The sequence below is a fragment of the Wolffia australiana genome, chromosome 1 (assembly GCF_029677425.1).
Source record: "Wolffia australiana isolate 7733 chromosome 1, ASM2967742v1".
In the NCBI taxonomy this organism is placed as follows: Eukaryota; Viridiplantae; Streptophyta; class Magnoliopsida; order Alismatales; family Araceae; genus Wolffia; species Wolffia australiana.
In genome coordinates this window covers 7,930,670-7,952,660 of record NC_135835.1, presented here as the reverse complement: position 1 = coordinate 7,952,660, position 21,991 = coordinate 7,930,670, and the positions used below count along the sequence as shown (strand labels likewise).

General features: G+C 44.8%; 4 protein-coding genes across 5 annotated transcripts; 3 read left to right on the top strand and 1 right to left on the bottom strand.

Annotated features, from left to right (window-relative positions):
- Window positions 1-583: 583 nt before the first annotated feature.
- Window positions 584-8,340, top strand: LOC144704420 (protein cornichon homolog 2-like). Its single transcript, XM_078576838.1, has 4 exons — window positions 584-741; window positions 1,789-1,970; window positions 7,908-8,030; window positions 8,140-8,340. The coding sequence occupies exons 1-4, from the start codon at window positions 667-669 to the stop codon at window positions 8,198-8,200; spliced, it is 441 nt and encodes a 146-aa protein (XP_078432964.1). The 5' UTR covers window positions 584-666; the 3' UTR covers window positions 8,201-8,340.
- Window positions 8,341-8,482: 142 nt separating this feature from the next.
- Window positions 8,483-9,634, top strand: LOC144704409 (transcription factor bHLH48-like). Its single transcript, XM_078576829.1, has 6 exons — window positions 8,483-8,791; window positions 8,857-8,976; window positions 9,046-9,111; window positions 9,202-9,270; window positions 9,346-9,423; window positions 9,490-9,634. Exons 1-6 carry the CDS (start codon window positions 8,483-8,485, stop codon window positions 9,589-9,591), a joined length of 744 nt encoding a protein of 247 aa, XP_078432955.1. The 3' UTR covers window positions 9,592-9,634.
- LOC144704400 (protein gamma response 1) lies at window positions 9,128-10,838 on the bottom strand. The gene is made up of 2 exons (XM_078576822.1): window positions 10,112-10,838; window positions 9,128-10,030 (listed from the first exon to the last, which is right to left on the bottom strand). Exons 1-2 carry the CDS (start codon window positions 10,797-10,799, stop codon window positions 9,627-9,629), a joined length of 1,092 nt encoding a protein of 363 aa, XP_078432948.1. The 5' UTR covers window positions 10,800-10,838; the 3' UTR covers window positions 9,128-9,626.
- Window positions 10,839-12,616: 1,778 nt separating this feature from the next.
- On the top strand, window positions 12,617-17,601 carry LOC144704385 (putative pentatricopeptide repeat-containing protein At3g13770, mitochondrial). 2 transcript variants are annotated; one of them, XM_078576809.1, is made up of 7 exons: window positions 12,617-13,199; window positions 13,260-14,553; window positions 14,975-15,310; window positions 15,937-16,059; window positions 16,143-16,230; window positions 16,947-17,134; window positions 17,320-17,601. In XM_078576809.1, the coding sequence occupies exons 1-2, from the start codon at window positions 12,719-12,721 to the stop codon at window positions 14,345-14,347; spliced, it is 1,569 nt and encodes a 522-aa protein (XP_078432935.1). In that variant the 5' UTR covers window positions 12,617-12,718; the 3' UTR covers window positions 14,348-14,553; window positions 14,975-15,310; window positions 15,937-16,059; window positions 16,143-16,230; window positions 16,947-17,134; window positions 17,320-17,601. The 2 variants fall into 2 exon arrangements, with proteins under 2 accessions (XP_078432935.1, XP_078432930.1); XM_078576804.1 differs by having other exon boundaries at window positions 16,947-17,231.
- Window positions 17,602-21,991: the final 4,390 nt, after the last annotated feature.

Sequence of the window (21,991 nt, the reverse complement as noted above, 5' to 3'; positions counted from 1 at the left end):
ACGTCAAGGGTGTCGTCAAGCGTATAGATCAGGGACGTGAACAGGACGATTTTTTCGTCCAAGGACAAAAAAATCGCCCTGTCCTAGGATAAGGAGGAATTTTGGGACAAAAATTCATCCGGGGACCACCAGATGGGATGGTTTTCGTCCCGTGGGAAGAAAAAATCGTCCGTCCAGAGGTCTCTGGACGATGGATGGACGAATCTGGACGGAAAACCACAGGATTCACATCCGACGGTTGAGATGTTGCCACGTGGCCTTGCTAGTACGATTTATAATATATTAAAAATATAAAACTTGTTTTTTTGTCCCGGGACAAATTTCCAGACGAAAATTTGTCCCGGGAGGACTGGACGGGACGAAAATCGTCCTAAGATTATTGGACGGGACGGATTTTTTGTCGGTGAACGAAAAAACCGTCCCGTCCTTCGTCCCTAAGCTTATGTCGAACGTGGGACGGGACGAAATTCGTCCCGCCCTTCGTCCACGTCCGGGACGATCCGGATCTATATTCAAGCGTCATCATCACCCGCCCCCGTCATCCATCCTCTAACCGAATTCACTGTCTATTAAATTACTTACAGAGAATTAGGAGAAATAAAGACGGCCTTTGTTTCTCAAGTTCTTGCTGCTCGAGTTTGGCTGGTGGAGGCCAAGCCGGCGGCTATGGCGTGGGAGCTCGTGCTCTGGCTGTTCGTGTTCGTCTCCATCATTTGCCTCATTGGCGTGACTGCGTATCAGGTAGATTCATCCGTCTCTCGTCGCTCGATTCGCGAGGATGTGATCGCGGGGGGCATTTCTTGTGATGAGAACTTCGTCAGATTTATGATGAATTTCTACCTGAAACTTTCAACGATATGTGGATTCTCTCCTCTCCCCTTTATTTTCGTCTGTATTTTCATGATGATCGGGAAAGTTTATTCCCTCATTACACCAAAGGAATGATATCTGCAATTAGAAAGGGGGAATAAGGTGATTGGATGGGGTCTTCATGCGTTGTGAAGAGAGAAAAAAATTTAGTCTGAGTCTGAGACTTGTTAACAGAAAATGTTCGGGATGCGCAATTGGTCGTGAGCTAGTTACAGGTTACCTAGAGTTGAACTCATGATCACTCCTTTTAAACACGCTTGCAAGTTTCAGATTTCTTGAATAATGTTGGATGACGTCAGAACCTTGCTTCTTGAAGTCTCGAGGGCTAACTCACATTTGAGTAATGAAGATACTAAAGAAATCTTATAGTTTGTGGTTTGTATTAGGCGTTTCTGAAATCAGACTTTATTGTTTAATCCTGAAGATAAGATTATATTTTTGTTTTTATATCTTCCATTATTCTCCAATGTTTCAGATTATTTTCCACCATCAAACACGCTAACTAATTAATTTATCGTCGGAATCAGTTCAATGTCTCTGTGATCCTCGTCTTATTTTCATTTGATTCATATTGTATTAAATTCTGGGGAATCGGTGTAAGGAAGATACCCTATATCCTTTCGTGTAATTAAAAGAATCACAGTTTCTTTAGGATGAGTTTGAGGGGGAAAAATAGGGCATAAAAGGTGGAACGTTGGCTAAAAACTATCAATTTTGGCTCTTGAAAATACAGTTTCCTTGTTAGTCCTTTTTTCAATGATTTTTTTTCGTGGCTGTCAGTTGAAAATTATTGTCTTGATTGTGGAATATTTGGATATTTTTTTATGTTAGAGGTTAAGGCTTCTGTTCGAAAAACTGTTTCTATCTTCTCTTCTCCTACGGCTGATATTTTCTTATCGTATTTTATGGCTTGTGCAGTTAATCTGCTTATCTGACCTTGAGTTTGACTACATCAATCCCTACGACTCTTCCTCACGCATCAATGCAGCGGTCATCCCTGAGTTCTTGGTCCAGGCACTGCTGTCCGTTATTTTCTTGCTGACATGGCATTGGTTCTCTTTTCTGATGATGGCACCCGTCACTTACTACCACTTGAGACTGTAAGTCCCATTTCTTTCAGTTTTTCTTCTTTCAGCAACCAAATGAGTTTTCATTATCTGTTTTTCTATTTTCGATTTTCTTACTATCTCTATCTCTCACATTAAATATTCATCGAGTGTGTCAACTTGGGCATCGAAGAGGCAATACAAGAGATAGGACACACTTGGTAGAGAAACTAAAACAATTGATTTTGTATGAATCTTAAGGGGTATATATACAGATGAAGAATGGGAATAGTTATAATGGCTAGATATTGTTATGGACCGTGTTACATTGGCTGGTTACCTCAAATGATGTGTAGCCTTTGATGATCACATGCTAGAGCGTAACACCTCCTCGCAAGCTGGGGAATGGGAATCCTCCATTCCCAGCTTGCAGACAATGAACTCATGTTGGACCTCGGACAGCCCTTTGGTCAAGAAATCAGTCAGTAGACTAAATTAGAATCTAGGTGCTCATAGTCTGGTTATTCAGCTTCTTGATGCAGTGGCTATCAATCTCCACAAGTTTGGTCCAATCATGTTGAGCTGGAGCACAAAAAGGCTGATGGCTGACTTGTTGTCACACAACACTCTGAGAGACTGAGAGGGAGAGAGAGCCAACTCATAAAGGAGGTTCTTGGTCCGAAGAGCTTCATAGATTTCCACACAGAGTGCCACGAACTCAGCTTCTCCACTCTAGATCTGGAAATGGCATTCGGCTTCTTGCTTCGTAATTTGACTAAATTTCCACATAATAACAAGCAATATCAAATAGTGAACTTGCGAACAACGTGCAAACTGGCATAATCAGAGTCAGTCTACACATCTAGAGTAATCGGCCTATTTGAATGATTAGACCAATTCCAATGGTCCCCTTCAAGTTATGTTACACTTGGTGGGCTGCCTGCTATAGAGGAAATTTAGGTCGATGCATAAATTTACTAAGTACTAAGATATATCAGGCCTAGTGTTGAATTATAACATACTGCTTAAAGATGAAAGCTAGCGCCCTTGCTATCAGCCATAGCTTTTAGACAGTTGGTTTCAGAGCCAGGTGGCAGGTTCAATTCCCAGAAGCAATAAAAGTGCACGCTTTAGGGCCATAAAGAGGCCAGCAGGCAGGTGCTGCGGGGGGGTGTGGAAATACAACATATTGCTTAAAGATGAAAAGTAGCACCCTTGCTATCAGCTATAGCTTTTAGCACAGTTAGTAAGAGCTTGAATCCAATACCTAGTATGTGCTAGTTAGATAAGGTTACAGATAAGCTGTTGCTGTGCTAAATGATCATTATCAGGGACATCAGCATATTAATGGAGTTTGAATCACATCCATTGGTGTTGGCACAGATTTGACATTGAAGATGTCCTGTCTGATTTAGTAGGTTATAGATATGTTTCTGTCATGAGAGAACAATCCCACTGGAAGAATGGGTGACTTTAACGCCAAGAGAGTATGTGAGGAGGCCTCAGTTCTAAATGTTGAATTGATCATTAGTCTGCTTTCCTAACGTAGTGATGCTAAACACTTCATTCCCTGTAACAACGATATCCTCAACATACAATAAGGGGATAAAAATTTCCCTAGAGAAGGTATGTTGATAAAACAAGGTATGGTCACCATTGCTATTATGGTACCTGAAAATTTTCATTGCTTGTGTAAACTTTTCAAACCATGCCCTGGGGGATAGTTTAAGGCTGTAAAGAGCCTTACAAAGACTAGACACCTGGCCAGATGGAAGATCATACCCAAGTGGAGGCATCGCATAGACTTCTCCATTTAAGTTTCCTTGTAAAAATGTTTTTTTCGACATCAAATTGATATAAGTCGTGATGCTGACTTGTGGCTGTAGAGATGAATATCTGTATAGTGTTCATCTCTGCATATAGTGTAGAAGTCTCCAGATAATTTACTCCATATTTCTGGCTATACCCTTGAGCTACTAAGCAAGGCTTAAATATGCATATGTTTACGTATATATTTGTTACTCTCTCTGTCTTACAAATCATCTATTTGATTGGAGTCACATTCTATGGATTATGGTGAATGTTTTTGAACTTCTTTTTTTCCTTATTTTCCTTTTTATTCCTTTCTCTCTCTCTCTCTCTCTCTCTCTCTCTCTCTCTCTCTCTCTCTCCCCGTATGTCTTACAAATCAACTCTTTGTTTCTGTTTATTCATTCCATCGATTATATGTGAATAATTTCATCTTCTCTTTTTCCTTGTTTTCAATGTTCTGACTCTCTCTATATCTCACGATATATATATGTACTTATATTTTTATATTTGTTACCCTATTGATCTCTCTGGCTCTGTCCATCTTCCAAATCATCTCTTTTCATGGAGTTGCATTCCATTGATTTATGCTAACTAATTTCGTCGTCTCATTTTCCTTATTTTTCTATTTTCCGACTTTGTCTATCTGTATCCCTCGGAATGAATATTTATAAATGTACATAATTTTTTTTCTCTATATATCCATCCCTGTCTATCTACGGCGTCATCTCTTTGTATGATGTAACTGATACAATCCATGTCATATCTATATAGATGTCTGTGTTGTTTTGTCATTTTCCTTCAGAGCAGTTCCCCTTTTAAACTTAAAGGGAGGGCAAACAAAAGTTTTTGCAAAGAGACAACTTATCAAGGTGGCATGTGCACCAATCTGGGACTGTAACCATTGTTTTGTATATTTTCTTTCATCATTTTTTGTTGTTGAAGAAAATAGGGAAGACCACCCGAGACCGGTGGCCTACCTGCTACCATTAAAAATGAAAATTATGTACAGTCAATATACATTCATGACCAAAATGGGTCTGCCTTTCATCTCCCGCCAACCCAAAAAGACACTAACGCCTCAATGTCGTGGGCGACATTCTCCACCGAGGCCGTCCTCCCCTTGAACACCACCTCATTTCAATGCAGCCATAACGCCCACAACACCGGGAGTAGCCTCCCCCACTCCAACCTGCCCCTGAATCTCCCGTCTGTGACTGATGCCCAAAATGCCTCATCAGAGGAGATATTCACCCCTGGTACCCACTGCGACGCCCATACTCCCTGGGCAAATGACTCGTGAAGAACAGGTGGGAGCAGTCTTCATCGCCTCTGGCACACAGGACATTCAGGGACTCCAGTTGGAGGATCCCCAGCCCCCTTGCTTCATGGGTCATTTGCCCAGTCTTCCTCATTTCGTCAGCAGTGCCACGTTCATGGACTCCAGTTGGAGGATTCCCAGCCCCCTTGCTTCACGTGTCTGCATATTACTTCACAGGTCTGCATATTTTCTTTCATCATTTTATATCTTCCTTCCAAGATCTTTCCTGAATAGAGACACACATGAAGGTCTCTATCAATGTTATCAAAGTCAATACCAGGCACCTGTTGGATGGGCCTTACCCAAGCCCGAATGGACTCCTTGGAGTATGTGTGGAGTTGAACCAAGATAATTGCACATTGTGCGACGTTCTTAGGACGTATCGAGAACAAAATGTAACAATTCTCAAAATCTTTCAAAAGAACTCAGATCAGTTCTCCAAATTTCTAGCACAAGAGAGATGATTAGGAGAAGAGAGAGAGGTTTACAGAATGGAATGTCACATGAAGAAGGAGTGAGGGAACATCCCCAGGATGTCAGGTTGCAGGAATACTCCAAGGCCGCCTTGCATGATTGGTAGTTCTTTAAAGTACTGGGGGTTTAGGGGGAATCCAGGATGAGGCTGGAATGTGGATCTGGGAGTTTATCAAATGGTGTTTTCCCAGTAACCAATTTTTGTCTAGAAAGATCACCTCTAGAATTTCAATCTCAATTCAAAAGCACAACTCCCGGATCCACACCACTGCCATATTATCCATTGCTGCTTTGTCCTATCATGGCTGAAGTATCCAATGCAAGTGCAACTGTGGGTGCCACTGTCTCCCCTGCTGCCACTCCAGCAGCTCAGCCACTGCTGGAGGGGCCACCAACATAGTAGCAATCACAACACCCCATTGCACCACAATTTTCAATATACGAGGCACCACAGAACCTTTTTATGCTGTATTCAGACTAGGATGTGGTAGACCGTGCTGTGCAGACAGAAGGCTTGTGCACCATGTAGTGCGGCTTGACTAGCCAGGTGTAGCCTTGACTGGGGCATGGACGTGTGTCTGTTTCACCCATCAGATCAAAAGGACATGGACACACACATGCACGATGAGAAAAATATCAACAGTTAAGCAGTGTTATGCGGCTGTGGGTCCGGCGAGTGAGGGGGGCCAGCACGGGCCACGAGACTTCTATCTGGTAGGGCACACTACATGGTGCGCTCGCCGCTTGTCGTGGGCACATGCAGTGGAAGGTGCTGTTGTGGCTCGCGTGCAACAGTATGTAGTGGGTACATGCTGGCTGATATGATGCCCATCTTATCTTAGGGGTATTTTCAAATGTTGCGTCCCCTGCATGTTTTCCCTTTAAATAGGACAGGCCTCCATTTAGGAGGCAGCCGAGAAGAGTGAATCATGTGTCACACTTTTTTTCTCCCTTATCTGCGTCTCCTGTCTCCTCTCTCTTTCTCATCCCTTCTTCTTGTCAGACTTGAATCGGACTATTCCCCTCATTATTTGATCAAGTTTTCATTGAAATTGAGATTGCATTTGATCATCAACGACAATACGTTTCAAGAATGCATCACAAGTGTGCTGCCTGCTAAGCCCAGCCTTCCGCGGCCATGAGTAGGACAGCAAGAGAGGTGACTGAAGGGGAGAAGGCTGCAGTCTGGAGAGAAGAGTGATGACTGCAGTATACAGAGTGTAGGTTGTGGAGGGACTGCATGGGACAACTCCAGCCACGGGCCTCTTCAATCCGCATACATATCTGTAATGCCCACACACCTCCACAGCCACGGGCCTCTGCTATCCGGTGCACCCGGCGGCACACAATGTGTGTGCTACATGCCAACCCCTACATTAGGCCCCAGTTCTGAATAGTGCAATCGGCTGCCGCCTTCGACAAACCATTTGCCACCAACATTGGCCATTTCGATTGATGCCAGACTATGCTGTGGCAACCAAGTGCAAGACTATGCTGCCATTGGTGACCAATCGGCAATTGGGGTAAACTGGGGGGGGGGGGGGGGCGGAAATGTGGTCCTGACTGCAATCTATCTATATCGGAGGTCCAAACTGTGGTCCTGCTTGTGGTGTAGGCCGGAGTCCAGCTGTGAACCAATCCTAGGTCCAGCCAGGCCTAGCCTCAAGCTCACCAGGCCTTGGGTCCCAGGGGTTCCTCTCAGAGCATGGAAGACAAGCCACCATCCCCATCCTCTACTAACTGGGCCTTACAAGTTTTGTGCGAGCCCAGTAGAGGCTGGGGAAACTCTGCCATCTGTCAGAGGATAATAATGCCTCTTCGTTGGAGCAAGACAAGTTGGGGAAGACAAACCAGCTTGTGGACAAGGCAGTATTTTTGTAATCTACAATGTAGTGTAGTCACCCGTTTTACCTCCAGCAAGGAGGGCAGACTACAAAGAAGTGTTTTCTTCCTTGCCTTCGCACCATTCTATCTCTTCCCTGCAAGAGATAAAACTATTTTTTTGCCTTACTTCAGGGTCACTATCTGTACTCGTACGATCTGGGCTCATCTCTCTATCAGTCAGCTGTCGATCATAAATCTGTACAAACACAAATACTTGTTTATATCTCTGTCCGCTTTCCAAATCATCAGGACTTATTATATATCTGTCATTCTCTCTCCCTTGTCCGTCTTCCAAATCATCTCTGCTCTTTGACATGTGTGTATATATATATATCGTGGGTGAAAGATTACCGCGCGTACTGACTCGAATGTATCTGTCTCAATCTGTCAATCCATCGAAGACCCGGTCAATGACTGCCGCATATTGAATGCGCTTTGTTTTCTGGTTAAGCCGTTGACCGCGCGATCCAAACTTACCTTGGAGTAACTCCGACGCGTGTCAGGTATCTGAAGCGAAGGCATCTCATCGACGTGACAGAGATATTCCGGCTGCTCGGCGAGGAGAAGAAGCGCAGGATGATCAAGCTCGCCTACTACGTTGCCTTCTTCATCTTCGTCGTCTTCAGGTGGGCCCCCCCTCCCTTCTCTTTCCCTTTTTTTTTTCTTTTTTTTCCGTTTTTTGTTTTTTAATGGCAGAGAGACAAAATTTGACTCGGATTTTCGTGTCGTCGGCAGGCTCGTGGTGACCGCCGTCGCCGTCCTCGAGGACGGAGATCACGCCGTGGACTATCGATAAACCCGGCCCTTCCCCCCCCCCCAACAAAAAAAAACCAAGGATTTGATACGCGTTCGCGGATTAAACGTTTAGGATGCCGACACGTGGCCGGCGGGCAGGGACGGTGGGGCCCAGACTAGGGGCATTGATGGTCCTAACAACTTGTCGCGCGAGGAGGGCGCAGTGTAGGACAGTACGGCCCACTACAGAAATGGGGGGGGGCGGTACGGTGACTGCCGGTGCAGGGTAACGGAGGCGCCAGGCCAGTCCTATAAGTCGTTCTTTCGTCGTGGAAATTCCCGCATGGATCCGAGGCGGCGGATCGGAGCGGCGGAGGGGGAAGGCGGCGGCGGCGGCGGGGGGAGCGCGTCGTTCACGGCGCTGCTCGGGCTGCCGCCGGGGCGAGCGATGGAGCTGCTGCTGCGGGAGGTGGGCCAGCAGAAGCTTCTGGAAGCTTCTGCCGCGACCTTCCCCTCCGACTCGGACATCGTCCAGCGCGCGGCGAAGCTCTCCGTCTTCGCCTGCGACGCGGCGGTGAAGGCGGAGGCCGAGTTCGACCCGGCCGGCCTCCTCCCCCAGAAGAGACCGCACGGGGAGAAGAAGAGCGCCAAGGTAGAGTTCCCACCTCCCCGATTTCGCCGAGGCAGCCCGGTTTACGCGCCGTCTCCTCCGCACAGGCCAATGCGGCTGGGAAGAAGCCGAGGAAGGAGGCCGCCGAGGAGGAGGCCAAGCTGCCTTACGTCCACGTCCGGGCTCGCCGCGGCCAGGCCACCGACAGCCACAGCTTGGCCGAGCGGGTCGGTTATCCCTGCCATCTGCTTAAAATAACAACCCAACTCATTTACTCTTCTTCTTCTTCCTCCCAGGCAAGAAGAGAGAAGATCAACGCTCGGATGAAGCTGCTCCAAGACCTGGTCCCCGGCTGCAGCAAGGCACGACGCTATCCCATCCCACGAGAACCGAGATATTTAAAAAGGAAAAATTAAGAGGCGTGATTTTCGGTTATTTCTACCTTTGCGCAGGTCTCGGGGACGGCGCAGGTGCTGGACGAGATCATCAACCACGTACAGTCTCTTCAGAGGCAGGTCGAGGTGCGAGAATCGGAATCTCGCCCTTCTTTTATTTTTATTTTTCGTGTCTGTTGATTCGTCGGTGGGCGGCGGCAGTTCTTGTCGATGCGGCTGGCGGCGGTGGCGCCGGCGGGGATGCACCTGGGCGGCGGCATCGACGGCTTCCTCTCCGGGGTAAGTGCGGCGTTCGATTTTTTTCTGGAACGATCTCAGCCGTTGATCTCGCGGTGGGCGGCGCAGGCGGCGGCGTGGGCGGAGCCGCCGCGGCAGGTCCGGCTGGCAGACCTGCTGCCGAAGCAGTCGCTCGGGAGGCACGGTGATAACTCCTCCGTCGCCCTGTAAATCCAAATCTAGCAGCGAGTAAGTTAGTGGGCTAGTTACGGTTTGTCTTCGGAGTCGAAGCCGATGTTCCAGAAGCCTTCCGGGGTCATGGGCGGTGGGTGCCGGAAGCGGTGCCGGGATACGCCTTGGTGGTGCTCGCACCGCGGCTCGGCGGCGGCGCCGCCGCCGCGGGGGAGAACGGCGTCGTAGAACTTCTTGCATTGCTTGCATTCCACCCCCGTGAGGTTCTCCCGATCCGCCTTCTTCCTCACCGGCTCCACGAACTTGAACTCCCCCGCTCGTTTCCCCGATTCCGCTGCCTTCTTGGCCGCCGCGTCCGGTTCCGGACCGTCCGATCTTCCTCCGACGGCCGGGATCACCCCGTCCAGGAAGTCTTCCTCCCGGCCGCGCGTGTCCACCCACTTCTTCCCCGTCGTCCGATCTTCCTCGGTCTTCCGATCTGCGCGTCGCGACACGATTTCTTTAGCTTTTTTTTTTTGTGGGGGAGGAGAAATTCGAGCGAATTCGCGCGATTTCTTGCCTTGGGAGCATCTCCGTTTCGGAGGGAGAGAGCTCGGAGACGGCGTGCTGGCTTCGGCGGCGAGACCGGTCTTGCCGAGGAGGAACTTATACTGAGACTTCAATTGCTTATACCTCTCCTCGAGCTTGCTCCAGTTTCCGGCGAGCTGCTTCCGCCTGGAAATCTCTTCCGCCAATGCGAGATCCTTCTGGTCGATCTGCAGTTGCATCCCTCGGCGGATCTCTTCTTCGGCGTTGGCGTTTTGAAGGCGAAGCTCCTCGATCCGACGGTCCAACTGAAGCGCCTCCTCCGATTTGACCTCGGTCTGATTCCTCAGCCCTAACACGGCCGCCTCGCTGGTCCTCTCCGCGGCCTCGAGCTTCTCCAGGATCTCCGCCTTCTCCGCTCTCTCCCGATCGAGAGAAAGAAGCGCGCACTTGGATTCACTCTCGGCTTGATCTTTCTGGAGGCGGAGATCCGCGATCTGACGCAGAAGCGAGGCCTCCTTCTTGATCCAATCCTCTGGAGTGCGGATCTGGTTCTTGACCGGGCGTTGGCGAGATCTAACGCGAGGGAAGAGCTGGTTGCAGAAGATGAACTCGATGTGATTGATCCGATCCTTCACCTCCTGGATGGTGGCCACCAGAACCGTGCTGAGCCCCGCAAGAACTTCCGAATCGTCCGCCATCTCCCGCTGATGCCCTTCCATTGTTCGCCGCTTCCGCCTCTCTAGTCTCTTTTTCGAGTAGTCTCTTCTTAGCCCTGGTTTTCCCGCCCTACTTCCAAAAGCACGATTTTAAATAGGCTTCAACTTTCCTTCAAAGGACGAAAGATCCAGTTAATAACTTTTTAAACCCTCACAGAAATATTTACTACTTTTTATCCATAATATTTGCTGCCTTGGCTAATATGGGTTTGGATCGGATCGGATCGGATCGAACAGCAGTAAGAGCATAGGGTTACATCTGGTAGGATTAGTTTAAAGCAAAATCAATCCAAAATCTATACAGATGAGGGATTTATGGTCTCACATAACAGTTGGTTCAGGGACCACTGACCCTTTTATATAGTGTCCCCCTGGGGGCTTTTCATAACACTAAATTACCCATTGGAGTATTTGTAGCTGACCTAGTTCTATATGTATTTGCACTTGTATCCTTATGAATAATGCCTTAATCCCAGACTTTATAGAATTCCTTTAATTGAGATGTTTAACATTGGAATAACTATTGGTGTACCATTTGCCAAATTTAAAATGTTCACCAATCCTCTGGTTTCTAAATTAAGCTCGGCAACCAGCTAATTTTAGATTAACAAAAAGCATATGACTTAAAATAGACCTAAATCAAACGGCAGCTTGAGAAGGTCAGACGGCCGCAGAGAAGCCTGTTAATCACTGATCGTTAATGCCAGTGATCACTATCTCATCAATCATGACGCCCCAGATCCCTGCTCAACAGGAGTGTGGCTTGGCCAAACTGAGGCTCATCTAGACAGTTTGATCAGCTCATTGAATCTAATTGTCTTTAGATCAAACCCCTAATCCTGGGAGAATACATATGCCTCTCTTGACTTTCAAGTATGATATGAAACCATATTCCGTCACGTCACAATAGGTGCGATGGAGATGAAGAGCTGATAGCAGACAGGTCTGGGAGACAGCCCCTTTAAGTACGACGATGATGTGACAGATGACGAGGGGTCTAGATCGGTGGCATTATGTCCCAGTGATGACGAGGACGACAATTAAAGAAGTAAAAACCTTTCTTGCTTGCTGCAATGGAGGCAACGAGAGGTAAGTAGATAGGGGGAGAGAGAAAGGAATCTTCTCTCTCTCTCTCTCTCTATCTTCTCTCTTTTTCTCTATCTTTGATGATTTCTCTCAGGAAAAATCAGACAGACAAACTTATGTCTCTGAAGTTTAAAACTCAATAATTGATTTGTTTATATGTGATTAGGTGGTGGGAGATAATGACGTAGTGTGCTGGTATCTTAAGTGGACTATGACAGATTCCGTCCCATCCAGGACATTTTGAACCTACTTTAAAGTTCACCCTACAAATTATTATACTCCATCAAATATAATTTTGAAACTTTCTAAACTAAATAAAGAAAATTATGCCCATGAGAGAGAGAGAGGGGAGAGAGAGAGGGGGGAGAGAGAGAGAGGGAAGAGAGAGAGGGGAGAGAGAGGGGAGAGAGAGAGGGGAGAGAGAGAGAGGAGATTCCTCTTAGGTTAAACCCAATCTTATTTCTGTTAATATGTGATTAGGGGGGTGGTAGATGACACTTTCCAGATGATGCGATGATGACGTAGTGTGTTGGAATCTTAACTCTTTAATTAAAAGAGTCAAAGTGATGTACTGTGACAGATTCCATCCTCTTACGTCCCGTTCGTTCCGTTCCGTTCAGGACGTTCTGAACCTACTCACTTTCAAGTTTACTTCTAAATAAAATAAAATTCCAAAAGCTTTCTAAACTTAAATAAAAGAGGATTAAGTCGATTTTTAGTTAAGATCAGGGAGGAAGCAAACTTTCTCACTGGCGGTCGATGGACAACGCCGACGAGGTTCTCTCCGGCGATCTCTTCCGGTGGTCACCGCATAGAAAATTTTCTCCACAGTTGAAATGCTGCATAAAATCACCAAGCTTTTCCACCGGCGTCCGACGTTTTCCTCCTCCGCCATGGCTTCTTCCCTCTGTGATATCCCTCTTTCGTCTTTGGAAATTGTCTCCCATCAACGCTCGAGGGATCTCTGCGTAAGCACTCGGCTCCGAGAAGCGCTCGTGGAGATGCGTTTTAAGGGAATTAAGATGGGTTGCCGCGATTACGATGCTCTCATCACGGAATCCATGAATCAGAGGTCGCTGCGCTCCGGCCAAAGAGTGCATGCCCATATCATTAAGACGCTCTATCTCCCGTCGATTTACCTTGCGAACAGGGTAATCTTTATGTACGTTCAATGCGGCCGGCCAGATGATGCACGGAAGATGCTCGACGAAATGCCTGTAAGAACAGTCGTTTCTTGGACGACTGTTATCTCGGGCTTCTCTCGGGGACCCCTGTTTGCCACATCCCTGGAACTCTTTTCGAAGATGATGCAAGAAGGTAAAAGCCCCCTTCCACTTCAAATTTTCACCAAGCCTCTGAAAATGGTTGAATTCTCAGGAACATTGCCAAACGAGTTCACTCTGGCGACGTCGCTGGCGGCCTGTGCAGATGGCGGCGCTGGATATACAGGCAGGCAGCTCCATGCCGTAGCACTGAAGCAGAGCCTCTCGGCCCATGTCTTCGTTGGCAGCTCCCTGGTGGACATGTATGCCAAGACCGGAGCTTTGGCCGAAGCCCACCAACTGTTCGCTGAAATGCCTTGCCAAGACATCGTCTCTTGCACTGCCATAATCTCTGGCTACGCACAGCAAGGGATGGGCAAAGAGGCTGTCTTCGTCTTCCGGCAGCTCCTGGCGGAGGGCATGGCGCCCAATTCTGTCACCCTTGCCGGCGTTCTGTCGGCGCTCGCCGGCCTCGCCGCCATCGACAGCGGCCGCGAGGTCCACGGTTATGCAGTCCGGATGGCTCTGGCCCCCCACCCGCCCATGGAGAACACTCTCATCGACATGTATGGAAAGTCTGGATCGATGCTCTATGCCCGCAGAGTATTTGACAGCATGTCCCAGAGGACAGTCTCGTCCTGGAATGCTGTAATATCTGCTCACAGCCGGCATGGGCTGGCGAAGGAGGCACTCTCCTTGTTCCAGTCTATGGTGAATCAAAGTGTGATCCCTGATCAATTGACCTTCTTGGCAGTGCTCTCAGGGTGTGCCCACGCGGGGTTGGTTGAGGAGGGGGTTGGCCTGTTTCACCAAGCAATGGGCACTTACAATTGCCTGCCTGGGATGGAACTCTATGGTTGTATGGTGGATCTGCTTGGCAGGGCTGGGAAGCTGGAGGCAGCACTGGAGATTGTTAAGGGGATGCCAGTTGAGCCGGCGCCAGCAGTGTGGGGCTCTCTCCTTGGGGCTGCCCGGGCGCATGGCGATGTGAGGATTGCTGAATTGGCGGCTAGGATGGTGCTTGAGGCTGACCCGGGAAGCTCGGCTAGCTACGTGGGCTTGGGTAATGTGTATGCAGGAGAGGGGAGATGGAGGGAGACGATCCAGGTGAGGAAGATGATGGGGAGGAGGAGGGTGCCCAAAGAACCTGGATACAGCTGGAACTCAAGCAAAGCTATGTCAGCCCATGCCAATAAGATCTAACTGCATTGAAATTTGAAGAATGATGGTGATGGAGAGACCTTTAAAGAAAAAGAAGAAGTGCATCCAGTGAGAAGAAATCTTCCGCAGAAGGATAGAAGAAGTAGATAGAAGGAGAAGAAGAGAGAAGGAGAAAGAGGAGATGACAAGTCAAGAAGAGAGACAGAGTTGATCGTTGTTATTCCCGCAAAGAAATTAAGTGAACATCGGTTGGTATTTATAGTTTGAATAGATGGTAAATAATAGTAAATTGCTGTTATTCGAATGTATCCGTTGTAACAGTTTACAACGGATATATTCTGTTTAAACTGAGACTTAATCCCAGCCGTTATAACCCAATGGGTGCACCGATCGCAGTCGTCCGATCGGTGCAGTGTGCCCCATCCGTTATAGTGTTGGATTGATTATATCCCAGCCGTTATAACTAAGGGGTGCACCGATCGCAGTCGTTCGATCGGTGCTGTTGTCCCTTTAGATCCTGGCCGTTATAATCCTACTCTAGATTTAATCCTAGCCCTCTATGTGATCTTATATTTAATCCTAATATCTAGATCTCTAACGAGTATACACTATGTATTGATTTTTACTATCTAATCTGGATTATGATCCTAACTGTTGGCTGGCTTGCAGATCCGTTGGCTCGGTGAGACGACGCACGGACTTGCAGTTCCGTTGGCTCGCCGAGTTGGCGCACGGGGTCTCTGGTGCTGACTCCTTAACACCCCCCCTCAAGCTCAGCGGGGGAGGAACTGGCGCAGACGAGCAGACAGATGCCGACACGTTGAGCTTGTCACGAAGAGCATTGAACCTTGGAGAAGGCAGGGACTTGGTGAGGATGTCAGCTAACTGTCCGTCACTGTTGACAAAGCGAATAGAGAGAGCTTTAGCTGCAACTTGCTCCCGGACGAAGTGAAAATCTATCTCAATGTGCTTGGTTCTTGCGTGAAAGACGGGGTTGGCTGCAAGGTAAGTGGCTCCAATGTTGTCACACCACAGAGTAGGGGCAGTGTTGTTGTTGAGTTTGAGTTCTCGCAGGAGTTTGGCTCCAATGTTGAGTTTGGCGAGTTTGAGTTTGAGTTTGAGTTTGAGCTCACAGAGCTTGTCACGAAGAGCATTGAACCTTGGAGAAGCACACTTTTCAAAAATAAAAGATTAATAGCATCATTTAAACTCGCCAAACCTCACCTGAAGCGAAATCCAAAGAGTGGATTCATGTCCAGCAGCAAAGGGTTGTTTTTTTAAATGTGTGCTTTTAAAAGATGCCTCACACAATTTCGCAAATATCATACTGATGGTTTGATCTGATCGAGATCGGGAACAAATAATCGGATTGACCCATCAAATCTGATCATTTATCGAACCTATCCATATTTGGTCCCATCATCAATCGATCATAGGTCATGTATAGTATTTCAATCCAACGTACAAGAATCAATCCTCAATTAGCTGGGTTATTTTGTTGTAAACAAACTTCCCTTTCCTCCGAGCTTCATAAGAGAATATATTTTGTTGTAAAAGCAAAGCTTTATAAGAAAAAAACATTTTCAGATCCTGAAATTGTTGTCATTTGACATTGCTCCATTTATGCTCAGATTGGAGATCTGGGTCTGTCAAAAGTCAAGCAGAAGACTCTTGTGTCGGGTGGCTTGCGCGGGACCTTGCCATGGATGGCACCGGAGCTTCTTTCAGGGAAGACCAACATGGTTTGTGAGAAGGTAAAAGACTTCAGAACCACAACCCAGACCAACATGGTTCTTCAAGTTTATTTTTGCTTATTTGTTTGGTATTCTGTTTTTAGATCGATGTTTACTCATTCGGCATTGTTTTGTGGGAGCTGCTCACTGGGGAAGAACCTTACGCAGACATGCATAGCGCATCAATAATTGGTGAGTACACCTCAACACAAATACATTTTTGTGCAACAATTGAACAAAATTGAGATTTTTTTCAATTTCTTAAAGACGTGAATTTTTTTTATCATGTTTGCAGTTCATTTAAAACCTGCAATTTTCCTCTTAGTTGCAAAACAGAAAAGTGAAACCTTTTGCATCTTTATCTATAATCATGCTGGCTCCGGGTTTCTTTTCCTGGGCTTTAAATTTTGATTTGTCATTTGTTAAATGTTTTTTAAATTTATGTTAAACTATTGATGTTATAAATCATCTAAGATAGGATTGGAAACTTACAGAAGGTTATAGTCGTGAACTTAGTTTCTTTATTTTATTTATCTAGAAGCCTCGATTACTTGTATAAATTATCAAAAAATTCTTCAGAGCAAAGAGAAAAAGTAAATGTTCCATACCTTCCACTGACAAAAATTGAGGATATTTTCTTTATCCGGTCAAAGCAAGAAAAAAAAGACTTTCGTGCACGCAGCTGACCAAAAAAAAATACAAAATTTCCATGTAATTGGCGCGATCAGACAAGTTGACTTTGTTGGGTGCTCTTCTCGAGACATTCCAGCTTCATATTTTCTTTCTTTTGACTTAAAATTATTTCTTTTACAATATGATGCCCTCATAATTCATTTGATTTATTCAGAAGGACTATACATATGACTTTAGTTATTGAAAATTTATGTCAATTATGGTTATCTTCCCAGGCGGGATTGTGAACAACACTCTTAGGCCAACTATCCCAATATGGTGCGACCCAGAATGGAAGGCACTTATGGAGACCTGCTGGTCAATGAACCCCGTTGACCGCCCCCCATTCTCTGAGGTCTCCCAGAGGCTGAGGAAGTTGGCGGCGACAGTCAACGTTAAGTGAAGGCTGCGTACAGTGAAGACAGTATGTATATATTCTTCTTTTTTTCGAATTTCCCGCTGTTATCATCAATTTTTGTTGTTCGATGATCCGACGGGGGAGATGGTTCCTCTCCGGTTAGGTGGGTTCTCTGCCGTTGATTCTTCAGACCCCCTTGGGTTTCTCATGGAATTAGGGTTTCTGATCCTTAGACGCTTGCTTCCCTGCAGGAGCTTGGAGTCTGGTTGATTCTTCGAGTGGTTTTGGTGTACATATATGTTTACAGGTAAGTTATAGAGGAGAACCTTCTTTTTATCAAACATTTTTACCGTGGTCTCCCTTTGTAGATCTTATGTCGTGTAGAAATACCTCCAGACTTTGATGTAGAAAGCAGATGTGGTCTTTAATAAGTTTTGGGAGAACTTTCTCTCTAAATCGTTTTATTGTTGGTTCCCTTTCTATTTAATGTATTGCAGAACGTTTACATTGAAAGTAAATGTGGCCTTCAGTAAGTTTCTGGGTAGGATATTTTCTCTCCTTTATTGGTTCATAAATTAACTTCTTTTGCACCCGCTCCTAGAGGCGGCGGTGCCCTTAAACTTGCGCCTTTGGTTTTGACAAAGGCGCGAGATCGGGAACGAAGAAGTAGCGTAGTGTTTCACTTTGAAGATCTTATGCACTAGGAAATTACTAGGGTTTAGATAATAAATGTGGCCTTCAATAAGCTTTGAGATTGGATAATTTTATCACTCAATCATTTCTTCAAAGGGCTCCCATTTTAAATATGATGATGTGGAATTGCACAGGAGTTGGGTATAGGTAGCAGATGTGACTTTTAATAATAAGCTTTTGGTGAGGATATTTACTCTCTGAGCCATCTTTATTATTAGCTCCATTTCTAGATTTTATGTTATATGGAAATACGGATAGTGTTCAATATAGAAAGCTGATGTGGCATTCAGTTATCTTTGGGAGAGGAGCTTTGTATATGACCTGGATTTCCAAAGTGGTGGCATTTAACAAACTTTGGGCAGAGAGAAAGTTGAACAACATGACTTGCAATTTACCTTCTTAATACAAGACTTGTAATTTTGGGTAATTACCGTTGGAGGCAGAAAGCCCACTGTTGATGTCTTCTTTTTTTCCCTTATCAATTCCCAATGAATAAGATGATCTTGAGCCATTATTTGTTTAATTTGGTTGATCTGATACTTTGTTACCTCATTCATATTTATGTTCCCACTTATACGTAACCAATAACAAACCTGGATGGAGATAAATAGAAAGTCGATAACAAAACGAGCTTTGGAATCCTAATGGAGAAGCTGTGGTGATTAATTTAGGAATGGATGATGTGGAAACCTCTACATTTATGAATATTTTAAGGTCCTTTATGAAACCATGTATATCATTAATTTGGATTAGCGATATGTCACCAAGTCATGTCCCATCTTCATCAGCCATCTTCATATTATGCATCAAAAATGTTTTCGATCCTTGAAATTGATAAGGGGGTTGTTGTCCTGCAGTTAAGCCGCACACCGTCCTTGATCTTTTGATCAAAGTCAATCAACCTCAACCAGTGCAAAAAAAATCCTTGAGAGGGAATACCATGTAGTATTGCCAAGAGAATTTACGAATCTCAGCAACATGCCATTGTGGCCTACGCGTTGGCAGTTGATCTTACATCAAATTTGTAGAGAAAAGCCAACCAAGCGTCATCCTGATTGGTTACCTTCCTGGAATCAACCGCATGGTCTCCCAACCCGCAAGGTGTCATGGCATCGTGGTTCACTAGAGGGGCAATCAGTTAAGGGAGGGGTACAAGGAATGCGATGCGAGGCACCCGTACGATGGGTCTGGTGCAACCTGGCCCGGCCCGACCAGACCGGACCGGACTGGATCGGACCCGACCCGACCCAACCTGACCCGACCTGACTGGACCCGACCAAACCGACCGGACGCGGCCCGACCCGACCGACCGGTCCCGACCCGACCGGTCCCGACCTGACCGGACCGGACCGGACCGGACCTGACCCGACCCGACCCGACCATTCCGGACCCGTCCCGACCCTCCCCGACCCTCCCCGACCCAACTGAAGCCGCAGTGTCATGGGACGGGTACAAGGGACTGATACGATTGCTCCGTGCGACGTCTCGGACCGAACAACCCGACAGACGGGTGTGATGGGTTGGACCGACCCGATCTGCCCGCATTCAAAAAAAAAAAACCAACCACATGGTCTCCCTACCCACATCAGCATTGATGTCGTGCAAGACTAAGATCGAGTCTACGTAAGTCATCCTTTTTGGGGATAGCCGGGTATGTTGGCTGCCGCACATGCAGCATAATGTTGGTTGCTCACACCGCTGAGAGTGTGTGCAGATCTGCCACTCCTAGCAAACTGGTAGCGAGATGTCCCCAGACTTTAAAACAAATAAGTAAGGATTCATGATCTATGATTTTTTTTTGGAATTCAGCGTTAAATTTATCCTATATATGTCGATTCACATATAAAAGCGTAGTAATTTGGAGATTGTATCCAATTTCAAATTTATATGATTTTGTAGGATATAAATCCAATATTCGTATTTTATTTTTATAATTTAAAAATGTAGTACAATGAAAAAGTCTTATGCGTTGCATGCATTTTGAAATCATCTAATTCTTCGAAATTTTTTTAAAAATAGAATTATCTAACTATACCTGGACCACATGCTTTATTATATATTGAGTGACTTGTCTTAAAAGCCTTTGGGAATTCAAAACAATCTTTAGAAGGTTTGTGGACATGGAAGAGAGAGACAATGACTCACATACTAGGATTAATCAAATGGATGAGAGAATTTGTGTTGAACCCCTCGTGTTTAAATAGATGGGGGTGTTTGAAACTTTCCCTCATTATTTTTTTTGTATTTTTATAATTAGTAAAAGGCCTATTAAGGCTTGGTACCATCAAATATATTTTTCATCTAAACCAGCAAATATTGTTCTGGACTTGCAAGAGTGGGGGTGAGTATTCTTGGAAGAAAATCAATTAGTTTAGATTTAAAAAATCTGGTATTTATGGAATTTTCTAATATTAAATTCATAAATTGATAAAAAAATTCAATTTATTTTAATACATTTCTACTTTTCCGGTCTTCCTCAATATTTTTTTTTGCTATGGTGAATATCAAGGAATGGAAGACAATCTCATGCACTTTGACCAAGGTCAAAGTGAATGGCAACTGATAGCCTGAACTTGTCATCATTTATATTATCAAAACAAATATTTTCCTGCTATAATGCATGTTTTCATGAATATCATCATGTGGGTTTAGTGAATCATCATCTAAAAATAGCATAATGTTTTATTAAAACTCATGTAAGTCATATTTTTTATTGTTTCCTCGTTCATAAAAATTATAGTTTATTTTGTAAATATTTTAATTTTTAATTTTTATTTCACCATATCTCCTATTTTATTTTTAACAGAAAAATTTTAGTTTCCCTTCTTTCAACATTTGAAAATCCTTCATTGCCGTCATCTGTGATGGGCATCCCGTCAAGTCACCCATACAAGACCCTCTATCACTGTCATGTTATCTATCATTAGTATTTCCTAGTATCGTCCATCATTTTCTTGAGCTTCTTAAACATCATTCATCACCGTCACATCGACTGTCACATCGGGGTTAATAACATGAAGGATAATGTTTGTTGTTCCTTGCGTAGGCTGGCACTTACCTAGGCTACGATACTCTGTGATGAGCATAAGTGGATGATGACTGCCTCCAATCTTATCAAATGTATACATCATCATGTCTTATGAAATATAATTCCAATTTGTTATATAAGTCATGGTTTAATTAAATCTCTATGGCCGGTAGTTTTTTTCATTTTTTTTCTTAAATGATGGTTTTGTCCTTTGTGCTAAAGGGTACAATTGTAAGAGGGTATAGAACAGATCATTATCAAGTAAGGTTGTATGCATGTTTTATAAGAAAATCTGATTTACTAATGCATAAGATTATTTAGGTGTTTCATTCTCAGATTATGATACTTTTATTTGATTTTTATTTAGATAAAATTTTGATTCAACTATTTTAAATGCCATTGAGGTCAGTGACAATGGCCCTGGTTGCCTATGGTATAGACAGAGCTTGAAAAGCTTTACTGAATTATGTTGCATTTGTGACTTTGTGGCATGAATTAAATGACATAGGAAATAATATTTTGTATACAAGTTAATATTGAATATTATATTAGGCTGAAAATTTTAAAACACTAATTGGAACTTAGTGATGCAATAAAGTGTTGCAGTAGAAGTTTAAGGCTTAAAGTCATGGGAACTATACAAACCTGTTTTCTTCTTAGCAACTGACTAATTAATTGGGTAGTTACCCAAAGTACTTAATGGGCTTGAATGTGTGGCTGCATAACATAGGTGTAAACAATGTACCCACCCTTACCTCAGCTTTATATCATGTAAGGCATGCAAACTCTTCTTATAACAAAATGATATTCACCAACTCATTGCATAGACAGACACTGGATATTTCCTTATCCTACTCTTAGTTCTCTATTTTTTTTACAATAGAAATCAGGTTCCGACAGTGCAACTTAAGGAATGGACTACAAATGAAAATTCAGAAGGAAGGATAACCATAATTTTTCTATCTTAAGAAGTAAAAAATTAAGCTAAAGACATACATAGAAGAATAACTCATGGAAAACCATTGGTCCATTCGTAATAACTCATGGTAATTAGAGTTGCCGTTGAATCTTAATGTATTATCTTCTTCTTTGTGTCTCATCTTCATCGTCATCGACTTTATAACATCCAGATCCATATTCACTTCATAACCTTCTCGTAAACTCGCCCCTCAGAACCAAAAGTCATTACCTCACCTAACAAA

Bases quoted from the DNA above. Each gene is read 5' to 3' on its own strand.
- LOC144704420 (XM_078576838.1), top strand. From the start codon at position 667: ATGGCGTGGGAGCTCGTGCTCTGGCTGTTCGTGTTCGTCTCCATCATT. The intron at 742-1,788 runs GTAGATTCATCC...TGGCTTGTGCAG, and splicing joins TTGGCGTGACTGCGTATCAG to TTAATCTGCTTATCTGACCT. The intron at 8,031-8,139 runs GTGGGCCCCCCC...TGTCGTCGGCAG, and splicing joins TTCATCTTCGTCGTCTTCAG to GCTCGTGGTGACCGCCGTCG.
- LOC144704409 (XM_078576829.1), top strand. From the start codon at position 8,483: ATGGATCCGAGGCGGCGGATCGGAGCGGCGGAGGGGGAAGGCGGCGGC. The intron at 9,112-9,201 runs GCACGACGCTAT...ACCTTTGCGCAG, and splicing joins TGGTCCCCGGCTGCAGCAAG to GTCTCGGGGACGGCGCAGGT. The intron at 9,424-9,489 runs GTAAGTGCGGCG...TGGGCGGCGCAG, and splicing joins TCGACGGCTTCCTCTCCGGG to GCGGCGGCGTGGGCGGAGCC.
- LOC144704400 (XM_078576822.1), bottom strand. From the start codon at position 10,799: ATGGAAGGGCATCAGCGGGAGATGGCGGACGATTCGGAAGTTCTTGCG. The intron at 10,031-10,111 runs GCAAGAAATCGC...CGCGACGCGCAG, and splicing joins GAAACGGAGATGCTCCCAAG to ATCGGAAGACCGAGGAAGAT.
- LOC144704385 (XM_078576809.1), top strand. From the start codon at position 12,719: ATGCTGCATAAAATCACCAAGCTTTTCCACCGGCGTCCGACGTTTTCC. The intron at 13,200-13,259 runs GTAAAAGCCCCC...TTGAATTCTCAG, and splicing joins TTCGAAGATGATGCAAGAAG to GAACATTGCCAAACGAGTTC.